General features: G+C 41.7%; 1 protein-coding gene across 1 annotated transcript in view; it reads right to left on the bottom strand.

Moving 5' to 3' along the window:
- Positions 1 to 2,023: 2,023 nt before the first annotated feature.
- HS1BP3 (HCLS1 binding protein 3) overlaps positions 2,024 to 23,593 on the bottom strand; it is a 53,715-nt gene continuing 32,145 nt past the window's right edge. The window contains exons 5-7 of the mRNA XM_026092338.2: positions 15,034 to 15,185; positions 14,399 to 14,534; positions 2,024 to 3,824 (exon numbers count right to left, since the gene is read on the bottom strand). Of these exons, the coding sequence (XP_025948123.2) occupies positions 3,593 to 3,824; positions 14,399 to 14,534; positions 15,034 to 15,185 (520 nt within the window). The 3' untranslated portion in view covers positions 2,024 to 3,592. The remainder of the gene's footprint in view (positions 3,825 to 14,398; positions 14,535 to 15,033; positions 15,186 to 23,593) is intronic.

The following is a 23,593-nucleotide window of genomic DNA, read 5'->3' as shown; positions in this document are numbered from 1 at the left end:
GTGATGTATGTATAAAAACCCCCCTCTGGTCTAGCAGGATCCAAAGTATGCTGTGTGGTTTCCTGATGTCATTTGAAATAACATGTTCAGTTTTTCTGGGCTACATTTGCCTGATATTCTCCTGTTGTATAATAATGATTCATTATATATAATTTATTCAAGGATTGTAACTCACCTCTAAGTGCCTATAAATACTACCGGAGCTAGACATTTGCATTGTAAAACAAATGCGTGATGCTGGGATTTATGAAGGGTCTTTTTATGTTAGTTACTTGACAGGAAAGATGGATTTTTCTGACGTAGAACACTGATCTTAAAATCATCGTTAAAATCTACCTCAGGCAACAATTAACGGTTCTTCCTTCCCTGTGTTTTTAGCTAATTTGTCAATTCTGGGGAGAGCCAGGGGCGAAGTACTCCTTGACCATTCAAAATGGATACAGCTCTACCGTTGCTACATCAGCAGAATTGAGAATGTTCCCATGGTTAAGATGGTAATACGCAATGCCTGTCCTCCTCCTGCTCTGTGAAAGCATGAGCAGTTTCTGAGTGGAGCACTTAAGAGACAGTGGAAGGCAGACAGATGTCATTGCTATGAGGAACGGGGAAAGAAGAACATAGGCCCTGCTGGTATAAAGGCTGCAAATTGTGTCAATGCACCAAGTGGTGTTAATGAAAGGATGTGGGATGCTGGCATCCTTTATTCCCCCAGGTAAATCAGTATGTGGACAGGGAGTAATTCTTCTAAAAATACAGATGACCAATGTAAGGTGACAACAAATAGCTAGGAGACACCAAGCTACGAGAAGCTGATACTCCAGTGATGACGTGACCTGCCTGTCTTGCTGCCTGTCTCACTGCAGGGAGTTGTTTGGTCTAGAAAAGAGACTGAAAGGAACATATCAAGGATCCTCAGAGGTCTCAGTCTAATGTAAAGAAGAACGAGATACTTTGTTCTCTGTGTATGGTTGCGAGGACAAGAAGAAGTAATGAGCTTAAGCTGCAGTATGGAACAATTACGTCAGACATTAGAAAAACATTTCTAATAATCAGGGTGGCAAAGTACTGTAATAGCACACCCAGAGAGGTTGTGACATCCCCAGCACTGCACCCCAGCCTGCCAAACTTCTAAGGACAGCTTAGAAAAACATCTATGAGAAGTAACGCAGGCATAATTACAGCCACTGCAAAATGAATTCAGTTTCCATATTCAGGTAGTGCTCCAGCCTAACTGCATTCAGCCACCGCATAGTCCTCTGGCATTAGCCAACTCTTCCAGCTCACACCAGTAACACCTCATCTTGGACAGCTGCCACCAGCAGGACATGGTCTGGGTGTTCCTGCTTAGGGCAGGACCATGGACAAACAGGTCTTCCCAGGTCCCTTCCAGCTTTGTCGTATTACTTCTCTAATTTATTCCAAGGAACTTTAACCATTTTCCCTTGCTGTTTAAAGGTGAAGCTCTGCAGTCAGTCTATTAATCACTAAATTCAAGTCAACCCTTTGAATGGTAGTTTTAGTGGGGCTCAGGCCACGTGTGGGCTGCAGGCCAAAAATACCAAAACACAGTCTCCCAAGCAGTGCTGAAGAAAGGGGAGATCAAGATTCCAAACAAACTGTGGCTGTCCATGACAACAGGCGGTGAAACAGGAAGGCCGTCCTGAATTCGACTCCCCTGTCTGCTGTTCTCTGTGTGGTCTTTGACCAGCCATTTATTTTCCCTTCAGTACCTTTGTTCCCCTTTCGCAAAATGGATATAAACAAACCTCCTAACTGCACGAGGACATGCTGAGAACAGAGAGCACATCAGGTACCACCTTTGCCCATACATCGTTTTACCTCTACCTGCTCCCACAGGGAATATGACCTCAGCTATGTTCCTGGTGTGATACATATTTACACAAGGTTTTAGCTGAGCTTGCGCTTTAATACCATGTAATGCTCCTCATGTCTTAAATGGGATCCACTCTTTAACTGCAATCTGCTGCTACTGTACCACCTAGAAAGCAACAATAACAATACCTGAAGGTTAGCAAAATGTTTTAATATACTGAAATCCATTTTACATAAACCAGAGCCAATGGTTTTATTTTACTTGTCCCATCAACCCAAAATACCTTTTACCATATTTTTCATTGGCTTAAAGCAAAAATACTGACAGAGATAATTTCATTATTAAAAATATAGGCATATATTATAAGGCTTTCTATTCATTCTGTTCTATATTAAAAAGGCAGATTTAGGCATAGTGATATGGCTTATATATATTATTATTTTCCCTCTGGGGAGCTTCTCTCCACACTTGTATAGATCACAGGTGGCAGGAGTTCAGGAGTCTCTTTCTATATAACAGCAATTATCAAGCCCCATTACATGTAAATTCAGTGTGCTGAGCTAGTGAGTCTGAGTCCTGGCAGAAGACAAGTAGTCCAGGATGCCTGTTCTACCATGTATTTCTTACTTTTCCTGCATATTAAAATTTCTCCAGTATATTTCCTTCCTTTTTCTTTTTTCCCTTCTGGCTAATCCCAAAGTTATTCCTGTCTTGTTCTAAGGATTACCACAGTAATGAAGAGACCTTTTTTATCAAAAAACTCATTTTGGCTTAGTGGAATTAATCACCATGGCTCCTTCTTTAAATTATAGAAGGGAGGGAGTGAAAGAGATGGGGACTCCAGAGAGGAATTCAGAGTTCCTCAATAAGGATGTCTGCACTGAATCACCTTCTGGAGGACTCTCTTTCTTTCCACTGACTCTAGGAGAAGTCTAGGAAAACTTGCCTGGAAGAAGTTAGCCTTTGTGAATCTTGAGTACGTTCACAAGAGTCCTCCAGCATCCAAATCTCCTACTCATGGCAATGTCCACGTATGTCTGGAGCTGCACTCTTGGCCATCTTCAGCCATATGCTATTCTCCCCAAGAGCTACAGATGCATAGCGCCTAGTGTTTGCAGTCCTACTACCTCTCCTACAAGTTGGCAGCTGTGCAACTAAAAAGTCAGCAGAACAGTCAGGCTTACGTGGGATTTCAGTATTTCTCCAAACTACAAAGGAACTGTTACTTATACTTAACAGTTATGGGTTATACATTACTGAAATACCAGTCGGGGAGGAAAGGGTTGCTACAATAATGCATAGGAGAAAATGAAAATCTTTCCAGTGAGCTGAAATATATTGTGTAAAATGGCAGAAACAGCATTCTGTCCTGCTTCAGACCATTTGTTGGATACTACCCATACTTGTCACATGTGCTGCAGGCCTGCCATTTTCAATTAGGACTAAACTGGTCAAAACTATGCTGTTGATACTAAAATGATTTGCCATGTGACTGTACTAGACATAATCAATAGTGCCATGTCCTTATCCACATCCCCTGTAAAGTCCTGAAAATCTAAGGCAACCTTACACCACAGCTGCACTGTTTTGAAAGCATCAGGTCATTCTTCAGCAAGTCAGACTTGCTGATCTCCGAATCATGATACATAAATGGACACTGTGACAGTAAAGTGATCTGGCCAATTCTTGCTGCTATGACTTGAGCTCAACGGGAGTTTGGACCAAGAAGGCATCACTACATTTTAAAAATATATATGTTCAGAAGAGACTTGTATCTTCATTGTTGGTAGATTCATTTTCCTGGATATACTGGAGAATGTCCACTTCATTCATTGTTTGAATCTTGTCTTCCTTTGGCTTTGCCAGTTGAGATGAATTAGCGTTGTTCCTGGGGGCAACTACTGGCTTCTGAGGTAGTGGCGGTTTTGATGGTACCTTAGGTTTTGGTTTGGAGGTTACTTTCAAGAGTTTCTCTAAATCATCTTCAACTCTGGAATAAAAGGAAAACACCAGTAACTCCTCAGTGACACTGCTTGGGAATTTCTGCATTGCTTTTCATTTTGTAAGAAAATGCAATTCAGCAAAAAGAAACTTTCTGCAGAAAAGGATCAACTTCAATTAATTTCTTTTAGGAAGAGTTTTCCAAAAAAGTTTCAATGTTACCAAAGTAAGAACTGCTTTTTTAATGGTATTTTTCAATTCACCATCTAAGCGAATGTATTTTACAGCATGTTTTCAAATGTCTAAATTAAAAACAATTTGCAGTTATCAAAATAAAAAGACCTTGATTTTAGTTTGGGAAAAAATTGCTTTTGATCTGTGACAGGATACTTTGTTTTTCTAAGAACTCAGAAATTTTCATGGAATGGTAAAATCTTTTCACACTCACCTCTGCTTCCCCTCCCAAGGCAGACATGCTCAACCATAAGGAACTGGGAAATATCATGGCTTTAGAAATAATATGTTCACACTTGCTTCCAAGATACTGAAGGTGCTTTGCAATCTGTTAGCATATTCAACAACTCTTTTTTGGCGACCTTTTTTTCCCTACTTCCTAGTGAAATAATCCAAAGGATCCAAAAAAGTTAAGGATGTTTTTTACCTGGATTGTCTGACCTTGTCATGAGACACAGCATACTGTGTGTGCCCCATGCTGCTCCCATTGGAGCTGTTACAGATTTTGGGGGTGCTCTTCTAGCAGATTGCCTAGTGACTCCAAGAGGCAGCTGCCTTTGGGAAGTGAGTATGTGAAGGAAAGGGAATGAAGGTTGTGATGCATCACATCTCCTGAAGATAAGGCAGAGATGGCAGAGTAAAAATTAGTATAGCTGTAGAAGTGTTTATAGGCCACAGTAATTTTTGTTCTGAATCAAAACAGCCTTTTGTTTCAGTCCTCTGAGCACAGTGGTCAAACAAAATACCATAAGGAGTTAACACCGCTGTCAACTTGCCAAAGGCTTGATTAATCAATCTTTGTTAAGCAGTTAAAACCCAATGAGTAACACACACAGATAATCAGCTGTGTAATGACCACCTACAAAAGTTGAGAACCTGATAAAATGTGTACCTCATATGCACTTACAAAATACATGACTTGCAAAACTCATGCCCCCAACTGTAGCATACAAAAATTAGGAAAGTTTATGCATAAGAAGTGTAAACAAAATCTTTTACATGGGGGACCAGGAACCAAAGATCAAGAGGAACAGCAGTTTCATAACTAGGAGTTATCTCCTTGCCAGACCTTAGCTCTAGTGGGATACACTTGCTCTATGACTGGGGTGTCTTAAGCACTGAAGTGATATAACTGCTTAATTGTTTCCAAGCACTGACCTAAGAACTGTTTTCAATAAACTTCAGTATCAGCTGATCTGAGAAAGCCCAAATGCTTGAATTTAGCAATTAGGCTGTAACAGGGCCAGCAGTAAAACTCCCTTTGTCTCAGCCAAAGCGTAGCCTGGCAGAAAAGCTACTAATGAACTAGGAGATGAAATTAAGATGCAGCAGTTATTCCAAGGGGACTGGAATTATCTTCTGTGCTAAATATCCCTTCTAATAGTTTTACTTAATTCATTTCTAGAGGACTTGGAACAATAAGACAGTCTGGTCAAGTGACTCTTAAACAAGAAAGCAGTTGGCTGCACACATGCAGCTCATCCTCTCCCTCTGTCCTCTGCTGAAGTGCTACATCCAGAGGTGGCACAGTTCCTCCACCCAGGAGGACGGGTTGGATGTCCGCTGTCAGGCAGAGCAACAGCAACCATCTTGTGGCAAATGGCAAGGACCAAATGGAGACACAATTCAGGGAACAGACAATGGCTGTTTATCGCTGAAGCTCCTCCTCATTTCAGTCCCTGGTGACTGAGAGAGACTTGGGGGAGCAGCTCTCCAGCAACTCCACTCACTGGAACAGAAAAGTATGCAGGGAGTCTAAGGAAGGTGCTTTTCTAGTCTGTCCTTCTATAAGCCCCATGGGTAAGGCAGTCCTTGGAGCATGAGTGAGTCTCGTCTCACTTACGTCAGGTATTTCTTGATCTTTCCTCTCATTTGCCTTTTGTAATTCATATCTTCCTCATCAATACATCAACTTATTTTGTGCCAGCCAATGAGGCCATCTTGGCAGTTCATCCAGATCTCAATGAAGTCACTGGAATAACTTCTGTTGACTAAATGGGACTGGGATTTCTCCCTTCCTCTCTTTGTTTACTCGTAACCTTAAGAGAGAGATTGTAACTGTTTCTACCACGTGGTAGAGCAGTTGCAGGAGCCTTCTACAGACAGCTCAAGTAAAGCAGACAGTTAAAGCAAAGCTTAGCTGATCCATAGCTTGGGGAGCAGCTGATTGGGTTAACGGGCCAGGACCATGGTGGACATGATCAACAAGAGAAGAATCAGTGTCTTCTGAGACACTTTGTTTTACGCCTGGTTTATATTCTATCAATGTTAAAACAACAGGTACTGGAAAAGCTCCAGGCTCCTCAGTTAAGGATCCCATTACTATTACGAGAAACTGCATGATTTCAGGAGTTACCATGATTTCAGGGTTTTCTTTTTATATTTGCCCTTATTAAAATACATGAAGAACTTACGACCTGCACTGCCCAGGCTGAGACAAACTACACTCACCCTGAATTGACCATAAAGTGAACAGCCAATGATCAACCTGAATTGTGTGCAATACAGGGGCTCAGAACGCTTTAAGGTAAAACCATGCTTGAAGTCAGATCCTTCTGTGAGGAAATGTAAAAAGGGCCAGTTCTAACCAAGACTAATCTTTTAAAATCAAGTGCCTGAACATCAACATCTAAAACTAGGAAATACCTAAACAGTCCAACTGACAGACAGAGCAGGGACAATGTCCCAGAACTCTGCACCTTGAACTCTACACTATGGACTTGGTATTCCAGCAGACAGCTCCTGCTGTTATCTCAAATTTCATCCCTCCAAGTAACTCTGGAGACCATATTTTCTTTTATTAAGATAATAAGATTTCTGATGTCTTCTGGTTCCATGATTTCCTGTGGGTGTCATATCCCACCTAAAACATTGTCAGTGTGTTCCTTCTTTCTGAATACCTTGTCTAGGGACAAGAAATTAACTTGGTATTTTTGTTTGCTGCAAACTGAGTTCCAAATCAGAGATGTCACACCTGTGATCACATTGCCAGGACACGTTCCTTATTCTCTTTGCTGTGTAATAAACAAAACATGTTATGGCTGGTATTTCTGAGGCCTAGCTTTCTTTAGCTGATCTGATGCCTCCCTACTTGGCATAAACAAATACTGAATGAGTCAGTGGCCATGTAGTAAAGTTCTGGTCATAAACAACAAAAAACAATCACCAGATGAACATGGCATATGTACACACACAGATCGCATGGAAAAAGCATGATTTTGAACTAGGTGCAGTACTTGAGGAGGGCAGCTGATCTGCCCTGCAGGAGCAGTAGCAAACACCGCCCACTAACCTGATCAGACACTGCAGCTTACTGAATTCTCTATACTTGTCCAGCTCTACATTAATTTCTGTGCTAACCCCATCAACAAGAACTCTCAGCAGAGTCATAAAAAAAATGCAGTCCAGTAGTTGCTTTTTGTTGGCATTGGGTGTTCAGGACAAATATTCTATACGAGATCTGATTTTTCAAAATCTGGAAACCGATCACGTGAAGCTCCTTGTTTTGTCCTAGATTTTTGAAAGACTCTGGTTAGAGAAAGGTCTTTTACAGAGAACACAGCAGATAACGTGGTCTTTGTCTCAAAACCTTCTTTTCCTGCTGCAGTGCAAGGCAACCTGCTTGATCCACTGATGTTTGATCATGTGAAACACAACTGTCTTTGGGAAACTGAAGAGGTAAAATACAAAACACCTCAGGCAGAGATGGAAACAAGGACTTCTGTTTCTTGATAAGCAAATGAATTGTTACAGTTCATAACTACCACCATATTTAACTCTAGGCCAGGAGGAGGAAAAAGAAAATCTAGCAACTATTCTGAAATAACAAGGAGATTAAAGGAAGAACCTTCCCTTCCCCATTCCTCATCTTGTTAAAGACAATCAATCAGGCACAGAATCTATGTAATTAATTTTTCTCTAATTAGTCTCTTTTTCTGAAATGGAAAAGCAGCACCATGTTGCTTAAAATTCCTGCCATACTAATGTGCTGATTCAAAGACTCTCAGTATTGGTGGAAAATCTCATTGTTTCCAGATGTAGAAAGCAACCAAAAAACCTATTTACTAGGAAAGAAAGCCTGTCACAAAGCCCTATGATACGACTGCCAGGATGTGGACTTCAAGAGAGTGAAAGGTTTCTTATTCAGAGAAAAGGACTCAGCTGCCATCAGAATATCAAATTTTAGATGTCACTCCTCTGACCTCTGTCCTGTCTACCTGAACAAGGTCTTTGGGACAGAAATACCTACGTGTGTGTACAGCACCTAGCACAATGGGGAAAGTCACCTCCTCTACTTGCTGGGAACCTATAATTCATTAAAGTATTCAAAAGGATTGTGCTCAAAGCAAGGTTTTGCAACTCCTGCCAGCTCTTTTAGAATAGACTTTTATCTTTCCCTATCTTATTACCACTGCATTTATTCTGTCTTGTATTGATTCCAAGAGCAAGAGACACCTTAGCAAAGTGCTGGGTACAGCTGTAATATCACATATACGGCTTGGCAAAAGTCTTGTGCCTAAAAATGCACAGCAGGCTTCAAAGTATCTGTTGGACATTACTTCTGGAATGGTCAACAGGGACATCTAACAAGGGTCTATGGAAATTATACAGGGTGGAGCCTGTATGGGAGCACAAAGCACAGAGGGCTGTGTGGTAGGCATCTCCCCTGCTGCCCCTGATTTCCCCTACAACCCATTATGGATAAATTCATACTGGTACTTCATACAGTGCCAGGAAATATGTCTGGACACTGAAAGATGAAAGTCTGTATTGTTAAACTGTTAGAAGGGCCCCTGGCACAGTTTTGGTCTGGGTCAGATTAGCTTTTTGCCAAAATACTCCCAGGCACAATTCAGGAGCTTGCATGGGACAGGGACTATTCCCAGCAGGCAGCGGGGTACAGTCACCTTGTTCTGCAGCCAAAGAGACTCTACCAGCATGGATGCAGCCTGATGGTGCTGTTTAGCCTGAGGGCCAGAGAGCAGTTTTGTTAGTATGGGTGAGTCCTAGGTGCATATGCCCACAAGAAGCCCTCCCAGAGTAACAGCCTTCTGGCTGGAGCACTTCCCCAGCCTGAGTACATTCAAACCTCTATCTCCTACTTTTACACGGAGTTCCCTAGTCATCAGGCAGTGGTATAGTTGGAGCAGGGGGGAGCAGGAAGAAGATGGAGTATTGGCTGTCCAAAATGCCAGAAACTGGGGCAAGGAGGCTGAAATCTGGTAATGCTCAAGCCTAGCAAAAGGATCCCTTGCTAGACCAGGAGAGACCAGGACTCTAGGCAACCTCCCTGCATCATTCCATACAACCCCCACATGTTCCTAAGACCAGGGCAAGAATTTGTGTTTCCCATCTTCCTAGCAAAAGCCTTGACCGAGTTTACTTTGTAGCTCTTCAGGTGTTTGTAACAGCATCCCTATATATCACAGGAAAAATTAAATGAAGAAAATAAATGCTTGAAGAACAGCACAGAAAGTCCTCTTGGACAGCAAAACAAAAACAAACAAATAACCCCCCCCCAGGTAAATGCAGGAAGAATAGCTAATCATTTACTGAAATCTACTGCAGCCAAATCAAGGCTCCTTCAACACAGTCAGATCACAACAAGCAAGAGAAACTGCCCAGGAGTGGTCAGGAAATTCCTGACGCAGTTTTTCCAACCCTCTCTGCAGTTCACCTGCCCATCATCCAAACAACCCTCTGGAGTTTCTCCTCCTCGACCCTTGCTGCTGCTCTGGTGCCCTCAGTACAGTGAGAAAGCACTTCCCAGCATGTAGCGCTGGAGGTGCTGTTCCATACAACTCCGACTAGTCTGAAAACAGAAATGTTGTTTTCTGAAATCAGCAGCCGCTAGCGGCCTGCTGAATGAAAACATATGAACCTTCTCCGCTCCAAGGGTAGCAATGGTCCCTTGACAAACCTGAAGCTAGCAAACCCCTCAGGATGCTGTATGGACTGAAAAGGGCTTACAAATGGCCATTGTTAGGATGAAGTTTCCACAAACTGCTTCAGCCTCTCTAATAACGTAGTGCCGCTGAAAGGGTCATCACTGGCATCACTGACGGCACAGCTTGCAGCTGGAAATATGTATCAGCTTGTGAATACAGGTAACAGTCATCTTTTAAGGAGATGAAGTGGAGGAGGCAGCAGCAGAAAGGTAAAAGCTGGACTGTCCCTTTCAATGAGAGCAGCCTTAGAGCAGAGTAAGCCTTAGTAAGAAAATACCAGGCCTATCATCATAATGCAGCACAACTGAGACCCTGCTGCTGACACTTTTCTCAGCATTGAAAAAAGACAAATCTTATGCTGCCAGCTGCTTCCTTCTATCTCAACTCCCTGTTCATTATCAAAGCTGAAACTAATCAAATCTCTCCTGAAAGGCTGCTCGCACAACCGCAGTAATTATTTCAGCCTAGGATGTGTGGTAATTTCTGTAATTTTGTGGGCCCACAGACCTGCTGCGACATTCACAAGATCAATTCTAGCATTGGTTTTCCACAAAAACCTGATCCATCACACCATGCCAGCACGATTTAGATTAATGAGGCAGAAGAGGCTGACTGCAGCCCAGCTGCATGAAAACTCAGTTTAAAAATCTGCGGCCACTGGGTGAATGGAGGCAAGGAAGTAAGATGACAAGAGTCCGCGAAGGGAGAGTTTGCGGGGCACTGATTTCAGCAGCATTTGACTTCTGTTATTAGCCTAAAATGGAACTTGGAGCTGAGAAGGAGTTACAAGAGTGGAGGAAAAAGGCTGAATGGGTCCAGAATCAACCATTACAGGTGTGGCAACACACAGGAAAATGACAAGGCTTATTCTCATAACCTCTGGGAAAGGGCTGATCGGTTACCTTTTTTAATTTCCCTTCAGTGAGCCACCTTGAACCTCTGAACAGTAGAATGCAGTGGGACCCAGGATTCCTAGGAGAAGCCTGGGTTCCTCCTTGGTATCCCTGTGGTGAAGAGATTAGCCAAAAGACCAGTCTACCTGTCACTCTTGTTCTCAGAACACATCTCATCAAAGGGAGATGCTCCTTTTTCCTGAAGGCAACACGAGGGGATTTGACCTGGCTGGCTCCTACCACAGCAATATGTCTGTTTCCACACATTCTGTAGGGACATGCAAGTACAGTCCTCTACAGGCACCTCACTGAAGTATTTTGGCAGACCAAGGGGTAGGAAAGAGTGCCTGGAGCTACAATGCCAGAGGTCAGAGTGAGGTAGCTCACCTAGTTTTGTCATTACTGCCACTAGATTTTGGCCACAGGCCAAGAAATTAGGAACCAGTAAGAGGCTGGTCAGTGGACTGGAAGAGGAAAGATACTTGTTTGAGCGGACATGGGTGTTTTGCCATAAAAAGAAACATGGTGTTATTTGATAAAGCATTCAGTCCTTCTCAAAGTTCAACACTTGCTAATGTGAAGCATATTAAAATAGTAATTCTCATTTCATTTGAACAGGTATCCAGAGAGAGCACAGTCTTCACAGTTTGCAATGAGAGCATTTATCATATTCTCTTCTCCCTCATGTTGTGACACGCACAGCCCACGCACGTTTTGCAGACTCATTTGTCTCCATAACAGTCTCTTCCTCAAGAGTTACAAGTCACTGCATGGGATTCACTGCTGTGCCAACAGTGCTGCCGTGCTACTGCTGCTATAACTGCTTGCTTACCACAAAGATCATGAAGGACTTGGTTGCTCCTGCATTCTGCTCTGACCATCACCTTGCTCCCATCTCCCGTTTGGATGGAGAAGGTGCCACCCTTCTGTCTTAAGCAATGCTCTTTGATCGCTGCTCATGATTCACTAGAAAGGATATCTGTGGAAATGCTGTGTAGTACTGTTTCCAGCAAGTCACACACTTCTCGGATCTACCGCATGCATGTGAGCAGACTGTGTGGTACGTGCAGTAGCACTGAGGTATATACATGATGTCAAGAGTTACCACATCTGCATTATTCACCTAATCCATCTATGTACAGCGAACATCTAAGGTTTCTGGACCTATCACAGCCCTTTTGGCACATAATAGCTCAGGCTGGTCTTAAGTCTTGACAGCATGCCTCCAGGCAAATTTTCTGTGTAGTAAAACAGGGACCAAGGCATTTGCTAGCCTTCTCTAATAGCCTATCCAGCTCTGGCCTGCTGAAGAGTGGATTGTCACAGCTCACATTGATCTGAGAGCTGGGGAGAGAGTTCTTCAGTCCCCTTTAAGAGACAGGAGGGACTGTGACACCTACATGGTAAAGGCTAGACTTACCCTCCGGCCTCAAGATAGGCTGAAGCCCCTGTGCCAGACAAATAGCAAGGCTCAACTCATGCTCTTCTCACCACAAAGGGATACTGCCTGGGAAAGAGACTCTGGCACTGCCATGCAATTACGTGCAATACCAGCCTACTGCTAAGGGATGGTGGTAGCTGATTCAGAGGCTGCCTCTATATCTATGAGACCTGACAGTTCTGCTACAGGATCTCAGATGACTACTATGAACGTACCTATAGGCAAGATGAAGCATTCTACTAGGTTAAAACCTAGATTAAAGCTTCTCTCTTCCCTTCCTCCCCTTTAACAGCTTTTCCTGTGCTCCCAGTCTGCTTGCTATTCAGTCTATCTGCTTTCAGTGATGTGCACATAACACTGTGGGCTAGGTTTATCACAGGGATTTCAAAGGGTCTTAGGCACCTAAACAAGTGGACAGATCCTGACCTATCTGCCTATACCTCTGGCATGGCCATGAGCTGGCTCTAGATTGCCAAAGCAACTTTCCCATTGGACCGCAGGCATGATTTTCTGCTTCATTACACGTATTCATATCCACTTGGATCTTGATCATTTGCCAACTGCTGAAAGCATTGGAACAAGTAAAGAACAAATGAAAATGTAATTTAAAAGAAGTGGAATCTTTTCCCATGGTTTTCCATTACCATCTGGGTGTGCTGCTAACACTGATGACCCCAAACTGACTGGAAGGCATGGTCTGTTGCTCTCAAAGCAGACTTCAGAGACCTTTCTCTGCAGTGAAGGAAGGGCAACCATATAATCCAAAGGACATTAACATGACAGATGGAAAAGCTCTCTCCACTGGTGAATAATAATGCAAGGACTCCATTAAAAGAGGCACTTCTTTTCTAGCCACATAAACAATCTGGGTCAAGCACTTTATGCTGAGATTGCTAGCATGGGAGAAAGCGGACGTGAAAATACTGCAAGCACATACGTGTTTGTTACCACTGTACCACAGCATTAAATCAAGTCATGTCCCGCCCTATTGGCTTTTATGAATATCAGGGGGGCTGTCCAGTTGTCATGGGAGGTGACACCCAATCCAATTTAACATCTGTTTAAATTAAATCAAGTATTACTACTCAGATAGGTTAGCACTTCCACACAGGTAGAAAACAATAGCTGCAAAACTATCTGCTTCAGGAGAAGAATCCACACACAGATTCTCCCTCTTGTGTTTAGCACTAGTTGTTGAAGTCATACGTCCTAACAGGAGCTGGCTGGCAAGAATTAGCACCTAAAACAGGTTGGCTTCATCTTTCAAATGCCAGCCTGAGATCCAGAAGGTGCGAGTTTGACTCTTCACTGCAGCACAGATTCCCTGGTGATGCTGGTCTCCGAGCATTGGCTCCCTGTCTGATCTCATGAGGATTAGCAGTGCAGGCAAACTAGCCTTGTGAGACTGATATTGGGAGTAAAACATGTTATGTGATGATATGTTCCAGGGCTGCACTAACAAGCGGGCAGGTGAAATCTGACAGCAAGTATATTATTCCCTTTTCAAACTGTGAGCTCCAGCCTTCCCATTCATTGTTTTGAAGATTAAATGAAGAGTGATGGAGATTTTAATGCAAGTCCTTTACAACTCTGGAGGTGTGCACAGAAATTCTGCTGGAAGTGGGCATGGACTTCTGTGAGCCAGCAGCAGAAAATCATTCATCTAGTGGCAAGACAGAAAAGCCCCTGATCTGAGAGCACTGAAGTAGCATTCATCTTTGTTTCTGGACTTTATCAGTTCTTTGCCTCAGTTTCTCACTTTTCATAAGGGATGTCAGTCTCTACCCCTCTGTGGATCATTTGCAGAAAGCGGAAGTGACATGTTAGAAACTTGGGACTGGATGGCATGTCTTGGGCCTACAAGACCCTTTGTTTGGAGTCACAGGATAATACCCTGCACCCTACCCTTCACAAAGGGTCCCACTATTTTTCCCTTTTAACGTGCTTGATTTCCAGGCTTCATGACACAGATATTCCCTTTTCTTTGTTAAGTACTGATCCACAGTTAGCATTCAACAGTACTTAAGCCTTGCCCTCAAATTTTAAGATCAAAACAATGCCCTGCTCAAGGGACCTTCATCCTACAGGATAGATTTGAGATGAGTACCTCAGCAGTTCCTCAGTGTCCTCCTCAGGACTCCTGTTCAGCACAAACTCCCTGCTCTTAACGGCAGCTGGTAGCAGTAGTGAGTCACCCAGTCCTACCACTCCACCAAGGTCTGGGTCTTCAAATAATTTCAGATCTAGAAAGGGAAACCAAAAGAAGCTATAGTCAAATAATGCTACATAATACAGAACCTGCATTAACACTAGCTAGGCAATCTGGTGGTGGGGCTGAAAAAAAAAGGTCATATAGAAAATTATTTTTACACAAGGACTTCCAATCCACAAAGTGTCATTAAACATATCAGTGATACACTGCACTCTAAGGACTTGGTAAATCTGCTTCCTTCTTGCACTGAAAAATAGGTCACTTTATTCTTGTTAAAGTGTCATGAGTGAGTGTGGGACAGTCAGCTCCCACAGATATAGAATACCTAAGCCCAAAATTTCAGTAGTGAACAGCTATAGGAACTGTAGGTCATATTTATTTATTCTAGATGATTCTTCTCCAGTGAAAGGTTTCTCTCAACATTCCCAAGTCATCATTCAACCTGCATCATTATATTTTAAAAGCTCAGTTATACAAATGCTTTAGAAAAAAACAATCTGTGTATATAAATGCATGGAGAACAGGTTTACTTTCTTTCATCTTCTTCCTGGGACCAAGAGATGAGAAATCTTTTTCTGGGCCAAACAGTCCTTCCTCTGGATCGACTTCCTCTTCAAAAATGGTTAATTTGAGCTTCTCTTTCTTGGCCGGTGAAGCAGATACCTTCTTTGTTTTTTTAGTTCTAAAAACATAAGAGGCAAGAAAGTCAGCTGCAATTCTGCATTTAACAAGAAAGATTTATGGCTTACAAAGTCCCATAAACTGAAAATAGATGGAGGCTGGGAAAGCATCAGAGAAAGGTACGTAGGCATCTGTTACAGTCACTGGCAGGATATTGAGCTGGATGAACTTTTGGATGTACTCTAACTCTAACTGTATTCACATTTTGTATTCTTAAGAACTATAAAGGAACTCAATGGGAACTGGAGGAGCAGTGCTAACAATGCTGTACTGTGAAAACTACCTATCACATTTGTTTTTAACAGTTTTACTCCTCCCCCGCAGAAAGCTTAAAATAAGAAAGAACAGCCGTTCCAGCAATACTGTTACAGACAGACAGAAAAGGAATGGTGTGAAAAATAAAGTGTAGGCTGAACCATTGCACTGATCCCTTTGGATGGGTTTTAAAAGGTTTCTTTGGTTCCACTCCCTCGCCAGTGACTGCTGCAGTTTTTGACTGCTGCATAAAGGTGCTAGTCAGTTTATCAGAACATCCTCATTTGCCCTGAAGGCAACGTGGTAGGAAGTCTACAGCACCTTTAAGGTGAAGTGAGCAGGGATTGGTAGATACTATGTTGGACAGACTGCATGCAGAATTTACAAAAGTCAGTCAATACTTTCTGGTACCAACAGCAGGATTAATTTGCTCTAAATTTAGCCTTCTAAAAGTCTTCCCAGGTTGACAGTAAAACCAAGTTAATTTTTAGACTTCTCTAGTCAATGGAAAGAGACAGATAACTCCATAGGACAATTAATCCCATCTATTTTGAACACTGATATCTAGATGCAATAAATCTCTGCAGATTTCTCTGTATGTCTCTCCACTGACTAGAGGAGGAGGCTAAAAACTGCTTTGGATTAGAGGCCATCTGCAGATGGCTTAAACTGAGAGAGATTAATCTCCTTCCAAGAACAGAGGGAAAAGTACATGTCTTATGCTCTCATACCTAAGAGTCATGTTCCATGAGATGAAGCTATAAGGCAGCTGTCACAGTAGGGTAGCTTGAGTTATGAGGCAGAAAGTGGCATAAAAAAAAAAAAAAGAATTTAGAGCACAGCACAGCATGGCAATTATTAAGGCAACCTCTCTGAGCACCTCTTATAACAGAAGATCTGATCTCCTTTGCAGAGAGCAGGTCAGGTTTCAGCCTAGGGCAAACCCAATTATCATCACGTAACATGCCACAGTCATCAAAAACTAAGAACTAAGGTCAAAAGATTACGCATACATTCCAGCTACAGTGAAGAACCTCTTCTGATTACAGCTGTGCACATAGAGACCTGTTACTTCCATCTTCACAAGTTTATTATCAACAAAATAGAACTTCTGGATGACAATACCTTGCTACCAACACTTCATCTCTTTGCAACAGGAAATGCTGCACTTCAGAAGCCTAAGAGCCTCATGCAAAACTTAAATACAGCCTTATTCAGAAACATATCCTATTCAGTACACTAATGATATCTGTGGTTTTCACTGACCAGTCTGCTGAACTACTTATGATACAAACAACTTCCTTCTTAAAACAGGAGACACTTCCAAGGCTTTGTTTTTTCGCATTTGTACTCATTATGGATATGCCTGGAGTGACTTCTGCATTTGGGCTAGTTTTGCACGGCCAGCTCTGAGGAATGATCTCAAACTGAGGCATTTATAAAGGAGGCTTCTTCCACAAACCGACAAAATCTAAAGTAACACTACATATAAACTAGACAGCTTTCACCAAGGATCTCACAAACTCAAAATTATTGCTTTATCAACTCCAGTAAGTAATCTAACACTCAAATGAGCCTAAGCATTGAAGGAACAGGTAACAAATGGTAATACATGAGAGCCATTATTTAAAAGACAGGAACAAAAAAACAGTAAGGCTGAGTCTTATAAAGTTGGCAAATGTATTAAAAAATAGAATTAGTACACACAAATAAGTAAGATCTATTAGGGAAGGAACAATCTTTGTTTGCAGAATTCATGCCTTTCAATGTACTAGTATTCTTTGGAGAACTGAATCAGCGTGTAGATAAGGATCGCCAATCCAGAGTGTCCCAAGCCTTCGACAAGATCCCTGTCCATTCAGAGAGTTACAACAGCTCTCCTGACGCACAAGGGCTTCTTACACCACAGGAACTGATTCATGAGCCAATACATCTCCAAGCAATAGCTCTCCACCCCAGTGAAGTTAACTAGGGGTTTACTATTAGTATTATTAGCTATTACTATTAGTATTATTAGCTAAAATATCTGCTGCGAAGAGTAGCAGAATGGTGGGAAACATCAAGTAAAGGGAAGGGAACCATAAAAACAATGTCGTAACAAACAGTATGTAAAACAAAACGAACTCAGCTGAAAGGTCTTGGTATTAAACCTCTGTTTAGTCTAGCCATCAAACCAGCCCACTTACACTGACTTGCTTTCTGTTTTGCCAGGGGACTCCACTGGCAGTTCCAGGGCACAGGGCCAAACCCACAGGGTTTGACTACTACCAGTAGGAACATGAAGAAGTTGTTTTTCTGCCTTCAAGTCGTTTCCCCTCACTGCCCTTCTAAGGAAGACACAGTTGAACTGCCAAGTAATTCCTGCATATCCATACAGGGTCTCTGTTGAGGTCAGTCTCTAACTGGGAAACAGGATTCCCACGGTTCTGTATTTAGCTGTGCTGGTTCAGGCTATGCACTGCTGAGCAGAGGTTGAGAGATGAGAAAGGGCGTGTAAGAAGTTTTGGAGTCTGTCTGAGGTTCTGGTTTCACAATCAGCTTCAGTTGGCCTGAGACTGTTGAAAGAGGTAGCTCTGTCTGCCCCTTCAACCCCTCTGTGCATGTTCCTGCCATCTCCCCATGAGCTGGGAACCAATCTGGCTGGCCAGAAGGTCCCACAAGTACTAGATCCAGCACAGAGGAAAAAGCACAAAGGGACATGCAGGGACAAAAGAGGGAAGGACAACCACTTTCAGTAGCACCAGGGACTTAGCTTGAAATGAGCTGGTCATGAAACCGTTAGTACTTTCTTCATGCAGTAGATCTCCTAACATCACACTTGCAGTGTTGGCACCTGACATCTTGAAACTACCTGCATCCAGCTGGTGTAAGATGACCCATCTCATTGCTATTCCTCTGGCCCTGAAACAAGCAGACTTTTCAGGCACCATTCTAGTGAATTTTAAAAATCTTCCCAAAAAACATACCAACCCTAAAACTGATGTATCTTTTGTTCAGCTGAAGGGATTTCTGGAAACTTATCTATTTACCCAGTTGAATCTACTCGTTTCTGTACATGAAGCACTTTGAGAACGACTCCAATAATACTACAGTCTTCTGCTCCGAGTCATTCTAGAAGGAGCCATCAGTGACCGTAAATGAAGACTAGCCCCCTAACTGACACGGATCAAAACTAGATGTCCAAAAATTAGAGAATATGAATTTTCTTAGTCAAACTGCTGGCTTACTTGAAAATCCAATAGAAATTATTGGCTCCCAAAAGACTCTCAATCACCTGTGAAAATGTCCATAAAACCCCGCATGCAGAAGCAACCATTTTCAAAACCAGCCTGTTCTGCAAAACAATTCTCCTGTTACTGCTTACAGACACAATGTAGGTCACTTGTATGGAAGCCTCCACAGCTCACTGGCACATCAATAACACAGAAAAGCTTTTTGGTCAGCTGCAGAAAACTGCAGCGGGGATGATTAAGACACTCCAAAGTGAGAGGTAAGATTTCCAGATCTGCATGTGTGATAGCTATGTTTTGAACCACTGGACCCCCAGACCTAACACATGGTGACACATAGCTTAAAGCAAAGAGCCCAAGCTCTGCAACAGTACTCATCTATCATATTCAGCAAGACAGGAGTCCCTAAACCATACTCACAACTGGGTTAAAAGACATGTAAAAAATATCCACTTTTGTTTATGTAATTATTCAGAGTAAGTGCAATCTCAGTGCACAGACAGATAAGTATTTTAGCATTCATTATTCAGAAAATACGACCATCTCTTTTTTCTAGGAAATACTCCAGGAAAATAATGTTCTAGTAATACAGAAAAGAATTATTAAAAATATACATACGCATATTTTTAGGAATGTCATAACAGACACGGAAAGAGCTCACTAATATAAACAGGCACCCCAGCTCCCACAACACTTCTATGTTCTAGCTTGAACAAAAGAACTACTACTAATATAGCAATAATACTAGCACATCTTCTTGAAAACCATTTCTGAAAAACAAAGATCCTATACACCAGTTCATGCAGAAAACAAAATGTCATCTGCTGCTTTCTTTTCATTCAGCAGTGTTCATCTTCCAAAGCTGTCTGATAATAACAGGCAGAACAAAAGGGGTCATTCTCATCTGCTTTGGGGAAGGGATGCCGAACAGAAAAATCTAAGCCAGTCAGCTCAACACAGCCTGACCGCTAAGCATTAAGAGACAAGTGCTGGCCGCAGGGATACCTTACCTCACACAGTCAGCTTTTTCCTGTTAGACGTAACATTAGCTTTACAGCGTTTTAGATGGCCCTGGCATACCCCAAAATAAGATAACTCATAAGAGATGAAATAAATCTATTAGAAATCATTTAAAATAAGAGTATTAAATTGCTGGGGAAATTGCCTTCTGCTGCAACCTCCACATTAGTTGTTCCAACAGAACAACAGATGGAAAGAAAGCACGAAGGACCAGATTTTCAAGAGTTCATTTCCCACCTAGGGACCTGCTTTAGTGGAAAAACTTTTTTCTAAAGGGCTCAGCATTCAGGAGTACCTCTTCTTCCTAAAAGAAGCTAAACAATTTTAAAATCTGACCTTAAGCTTTCTGATGATATCCTTCTTCAATGTAATTTAAAAACAGGCAACAAGACTACAGACTGACAGCTTTTGTTTAGTATATAGCTCATTAGCAATAATCATAATATAGGAACATTTCCTGAAAAGCTTTCATTTAAACACCTAATAAAACACACAGGCATTAATATGCTCAGCAAGCGAACAAGACTTGCACAGTAGCTTGCAAAGAAGAACATTATCATATAGGAAAATTCTTTATCATTTTCCTTTGATTTTCTAGACTAAACCAGAATGTGAGATTTGCTGAAACAACTTCAGGGCAAGAAGAAAAGTTTCAAAATATAATCAAGCCTAAGTTAAACCACAGCAAAGACACTGATCCAGAAGAAGACAGGCATAATAAAGTTGCCGATGCAATGCAAAAAAGCCAGAAATATCTCCAAGTATTTTGAGGGTTGCCTACAACGAAGCAGAATGGCACTTTCAGGGTTTCTGATGGCAGCAAAATAGTTCTTATCCTGATACATTAATAATACATGTTTTTGAATATGCAAAACCACATAACATGCACTAATGTGTTTCAGAAAAAAATGGCCAAGTGTCTTTCTGCACCCTGGATGCACCTATTCAACACATTTTAGAATTTCAGGGAAGTTTCCTTCCAGAGAGCTAAAAATAAATCTAGTGTTAGAAAAGTACAACACAAAGAACCACGGGCTATTGAGCATTGCCCTGATGCTGGGTAAAGTCAAAGAAAGGCAGATAATGGATGTAATCAGAAAATAATTAAAAGAGTGATCATTACTAAAGTCTTGCCAGAACCATGCTGCTTTTTTCTATTTATAAGACTCCAGCCTTGGTTAATAATGGTAACTTACCCAAAGGTTGACGTAACAGACCTGAAACTTCATGACTTTTTCTTAAAAATGGGACTGGGAGAATGGAAGCTCCTACACCCTGTCTCCTGCTGATAGGGATTTCACTGTATTTGTTTCTCTGCAGGGAGAGGCTGGATGTATCTGTACCTTAGGCAACTTAGATGCCTCAAGCAAGGAGGGGTGAAAGCAGAACACTTTTTTGTTCTTCTCTGCTGCTGTGATGGGACCAGCAGGAAAGAATTTCATGTCTTGCTGTACAGGCTACGGATTAGTAAAACAGCAGCAAGGCAGGAACGATGATGGTACCATTTGGGCTTGGTGTATATCATCTCTAATTACTCTCTTTCTTTATTTGTACGCTTGATAAGATTGGATTTTAAATTGATAAGAGAAGTGAAACATCGATTTTTGCTCTGCTTCCCTCTTCTGCAGCACCTTCTCTTCTCCTTGTGCCTACTCCTTGTCTCTCCCATATCATCCTCTTTCCCCTTCTCATCCCTCCTCAATCTGCTTCCCCAAATTTCTGGCCAATATCAGGTACTTCCTTGCTTGATGTCCAGGATCTGTAGTACTGCCTTCTTCCTCAGGCTATCAGTTAAGTCTCTTGGTCATCTTCAGCCCTCTTCTCTCCCGCACCCGCATCATGGATCTTTTACTCTCCCAACTATTCTGGACTCCTTTTTTTTCTGCTTTAAGTCTCAAAGGTTATTATTGTTATTATGCTTCTGAAAAAGACCACAAGCTGCCATTGAAGGAGAAACAGGAAGCTGCAATAGGAAAGTGGAAAAAAGGAGAAGGGAGGGGAAGAAAAAAAGAGGATGAAACTGAGTGGAAATAACAATAGGCAAGTTAGAGAAGGAAGAAAATGGGAAGAGTTTCCACCTCATCAGAAATGATAACCAGCTATAACTGCTGACCACCAAAAATCAACATGGATTTTTAAGTTACTTTTTATAAAAATAAAATAATGTTAAATCTTAAATTAATGTAAAATTTTCCTGAGTAGAGGAAGCTTTATCAGGAAAAAATAAGGAAGAACAGTTGAGACTTAATATTAATTCTACCAGATGTTAATCCTTGATCTACTTCCTGCAAGGTCACTATTCATGTGAATGGAGTTAATTCCAGGAATAGGCCCCAGTTTTATGTTTTGACCCTATAAAAATTACACCCCAAGAAAAGAGAAATACATTTTCTTACACTGATTAATGATTGCTATAGGTCTGTAGCTACTAAGACAGTGAAGTCTTGGACACGAATTGTGTTGCATATCTGTAAAGTGGTGTCTTCATGCCGAATAACTCAGCAATAAAACGTGGAACGTGACAAGAATATAAATATGACAACTGTAATGAAATCAACCTACCGGTGTTGTCCCTTTATGAGACATTCCTCACGAAATGTCTGAGCTGCTTTACAAACAAAGTCAATCAAGCAGAAACAAAGATAGCATGAAAAAGCTATCTACCGAACATGTATCTGCCACGTGCTCAAAAGACTAAGGAACAAACACAAAAAAGAAGGCTTCACAAATCAGAAATTTATACTGATGAAAGTGTCTAAAATTTCAGCGATAACCAGAGGTCATAACAGAAATCTACCAATCCCCATACGGAACCCATTCATTTTACAGTATGACATCCCTTAAGGTATCGGCTCACAGCTAACAAGTCTTCCATTCATCTTTATATTCAGACTCTTCCTTTTCCATTTTACCTTCCACAGACATAACATTTTGGAAAAAGACAGATGAGACATTTAAAGGTCACCAAATGCATGCACTTAGAGCAACAATTACCTTAAATGTTGTAGTAGGAATTCTTATAACTAGAAGTTACAACTGACAAATGCAAACAGCAACCACTCTGGAGAGAAATGACTGGTTCCTTCAACATTGAAATGGTGAAAAAAGCCAAACACACACAGTAAACATATAACTTAGTTTCATGTTAGACATGTTTCAGTAAATTTTGGAAAAACACTGCATTGATAAATACATTTGAACATGTGATTAGTTGATGCTGCATTTCCGGAAGTGGTGGACGCTTACAGCTCTTAAGTCAAATCAACAAGATCTGCAACTGCTTGGTGCTTCCTCCCAAGGAAGGACAGCGTTCTACAACTACTTTGCAAAGGTTTTATTTCACTATACCTAATTGTCATCTCCTCACAGTCAGAATGTCATCCCATCCACTGACATCTCCTGGCCTCGTGTCACGCTCCTCAGCAGGAGATGATTCCCACGGTGCTGCTGTCTCAAATGAATTGATCCTTACCGCATCCAAAAGCAGAATGGCTACAAGAACAAGGGCTGTGGGCACAGCTCTGATTTTTAGCTGCCTGTGAACAGAGAAGCCTCTAATACATAAAATAAAAACAGAGGATGTTTGCTTCTAAAAGCCTCTGGTCTCTCTAATTCTAGGGGCTCTGTGGAAAACTGTCTCAAGAGCACCCTTCCTTTTTTGTCTGGTACCTGCACAGTCTGGGAAAACCTCTGGCAAAATACAAATCATGTTCCAGTCTAAAATTTTGCCTGACATACCTGTCACAATACATCTAGAGAGCTTGTTAAAAGCCAGAGAAGGGCTGGTTACCAAGCTGGTGAGCAGATTCCTGCAGTAGCCAAGCAGAATTTGTGCTCAGACACAGACTGTTTTAAAAGTGCAGTGTCTTGACTGGTTGATGGTACAGCCTGAGGAAGGAAGACA

This window comes from Dromaius novaehollandiae, chromosome 3 (assembly GCF_036370855.1).
Source record: "Dromaius novaehollandiae isolate bDroNov1 chromosome 3, bDroNov1.hap1, whole genome shotgun sequence".
Lineage (NCBI taxonomy): Eukaryota > Metazoa > Chordata > Aves > Casuariiformes > Dromaiidae > Dromaius > Dromaius novaehollandiae.
Note: the sequence above shows the minus strand (reverse complement) of the source record. Positions and strands in the feature narration are given on the sequence as shown.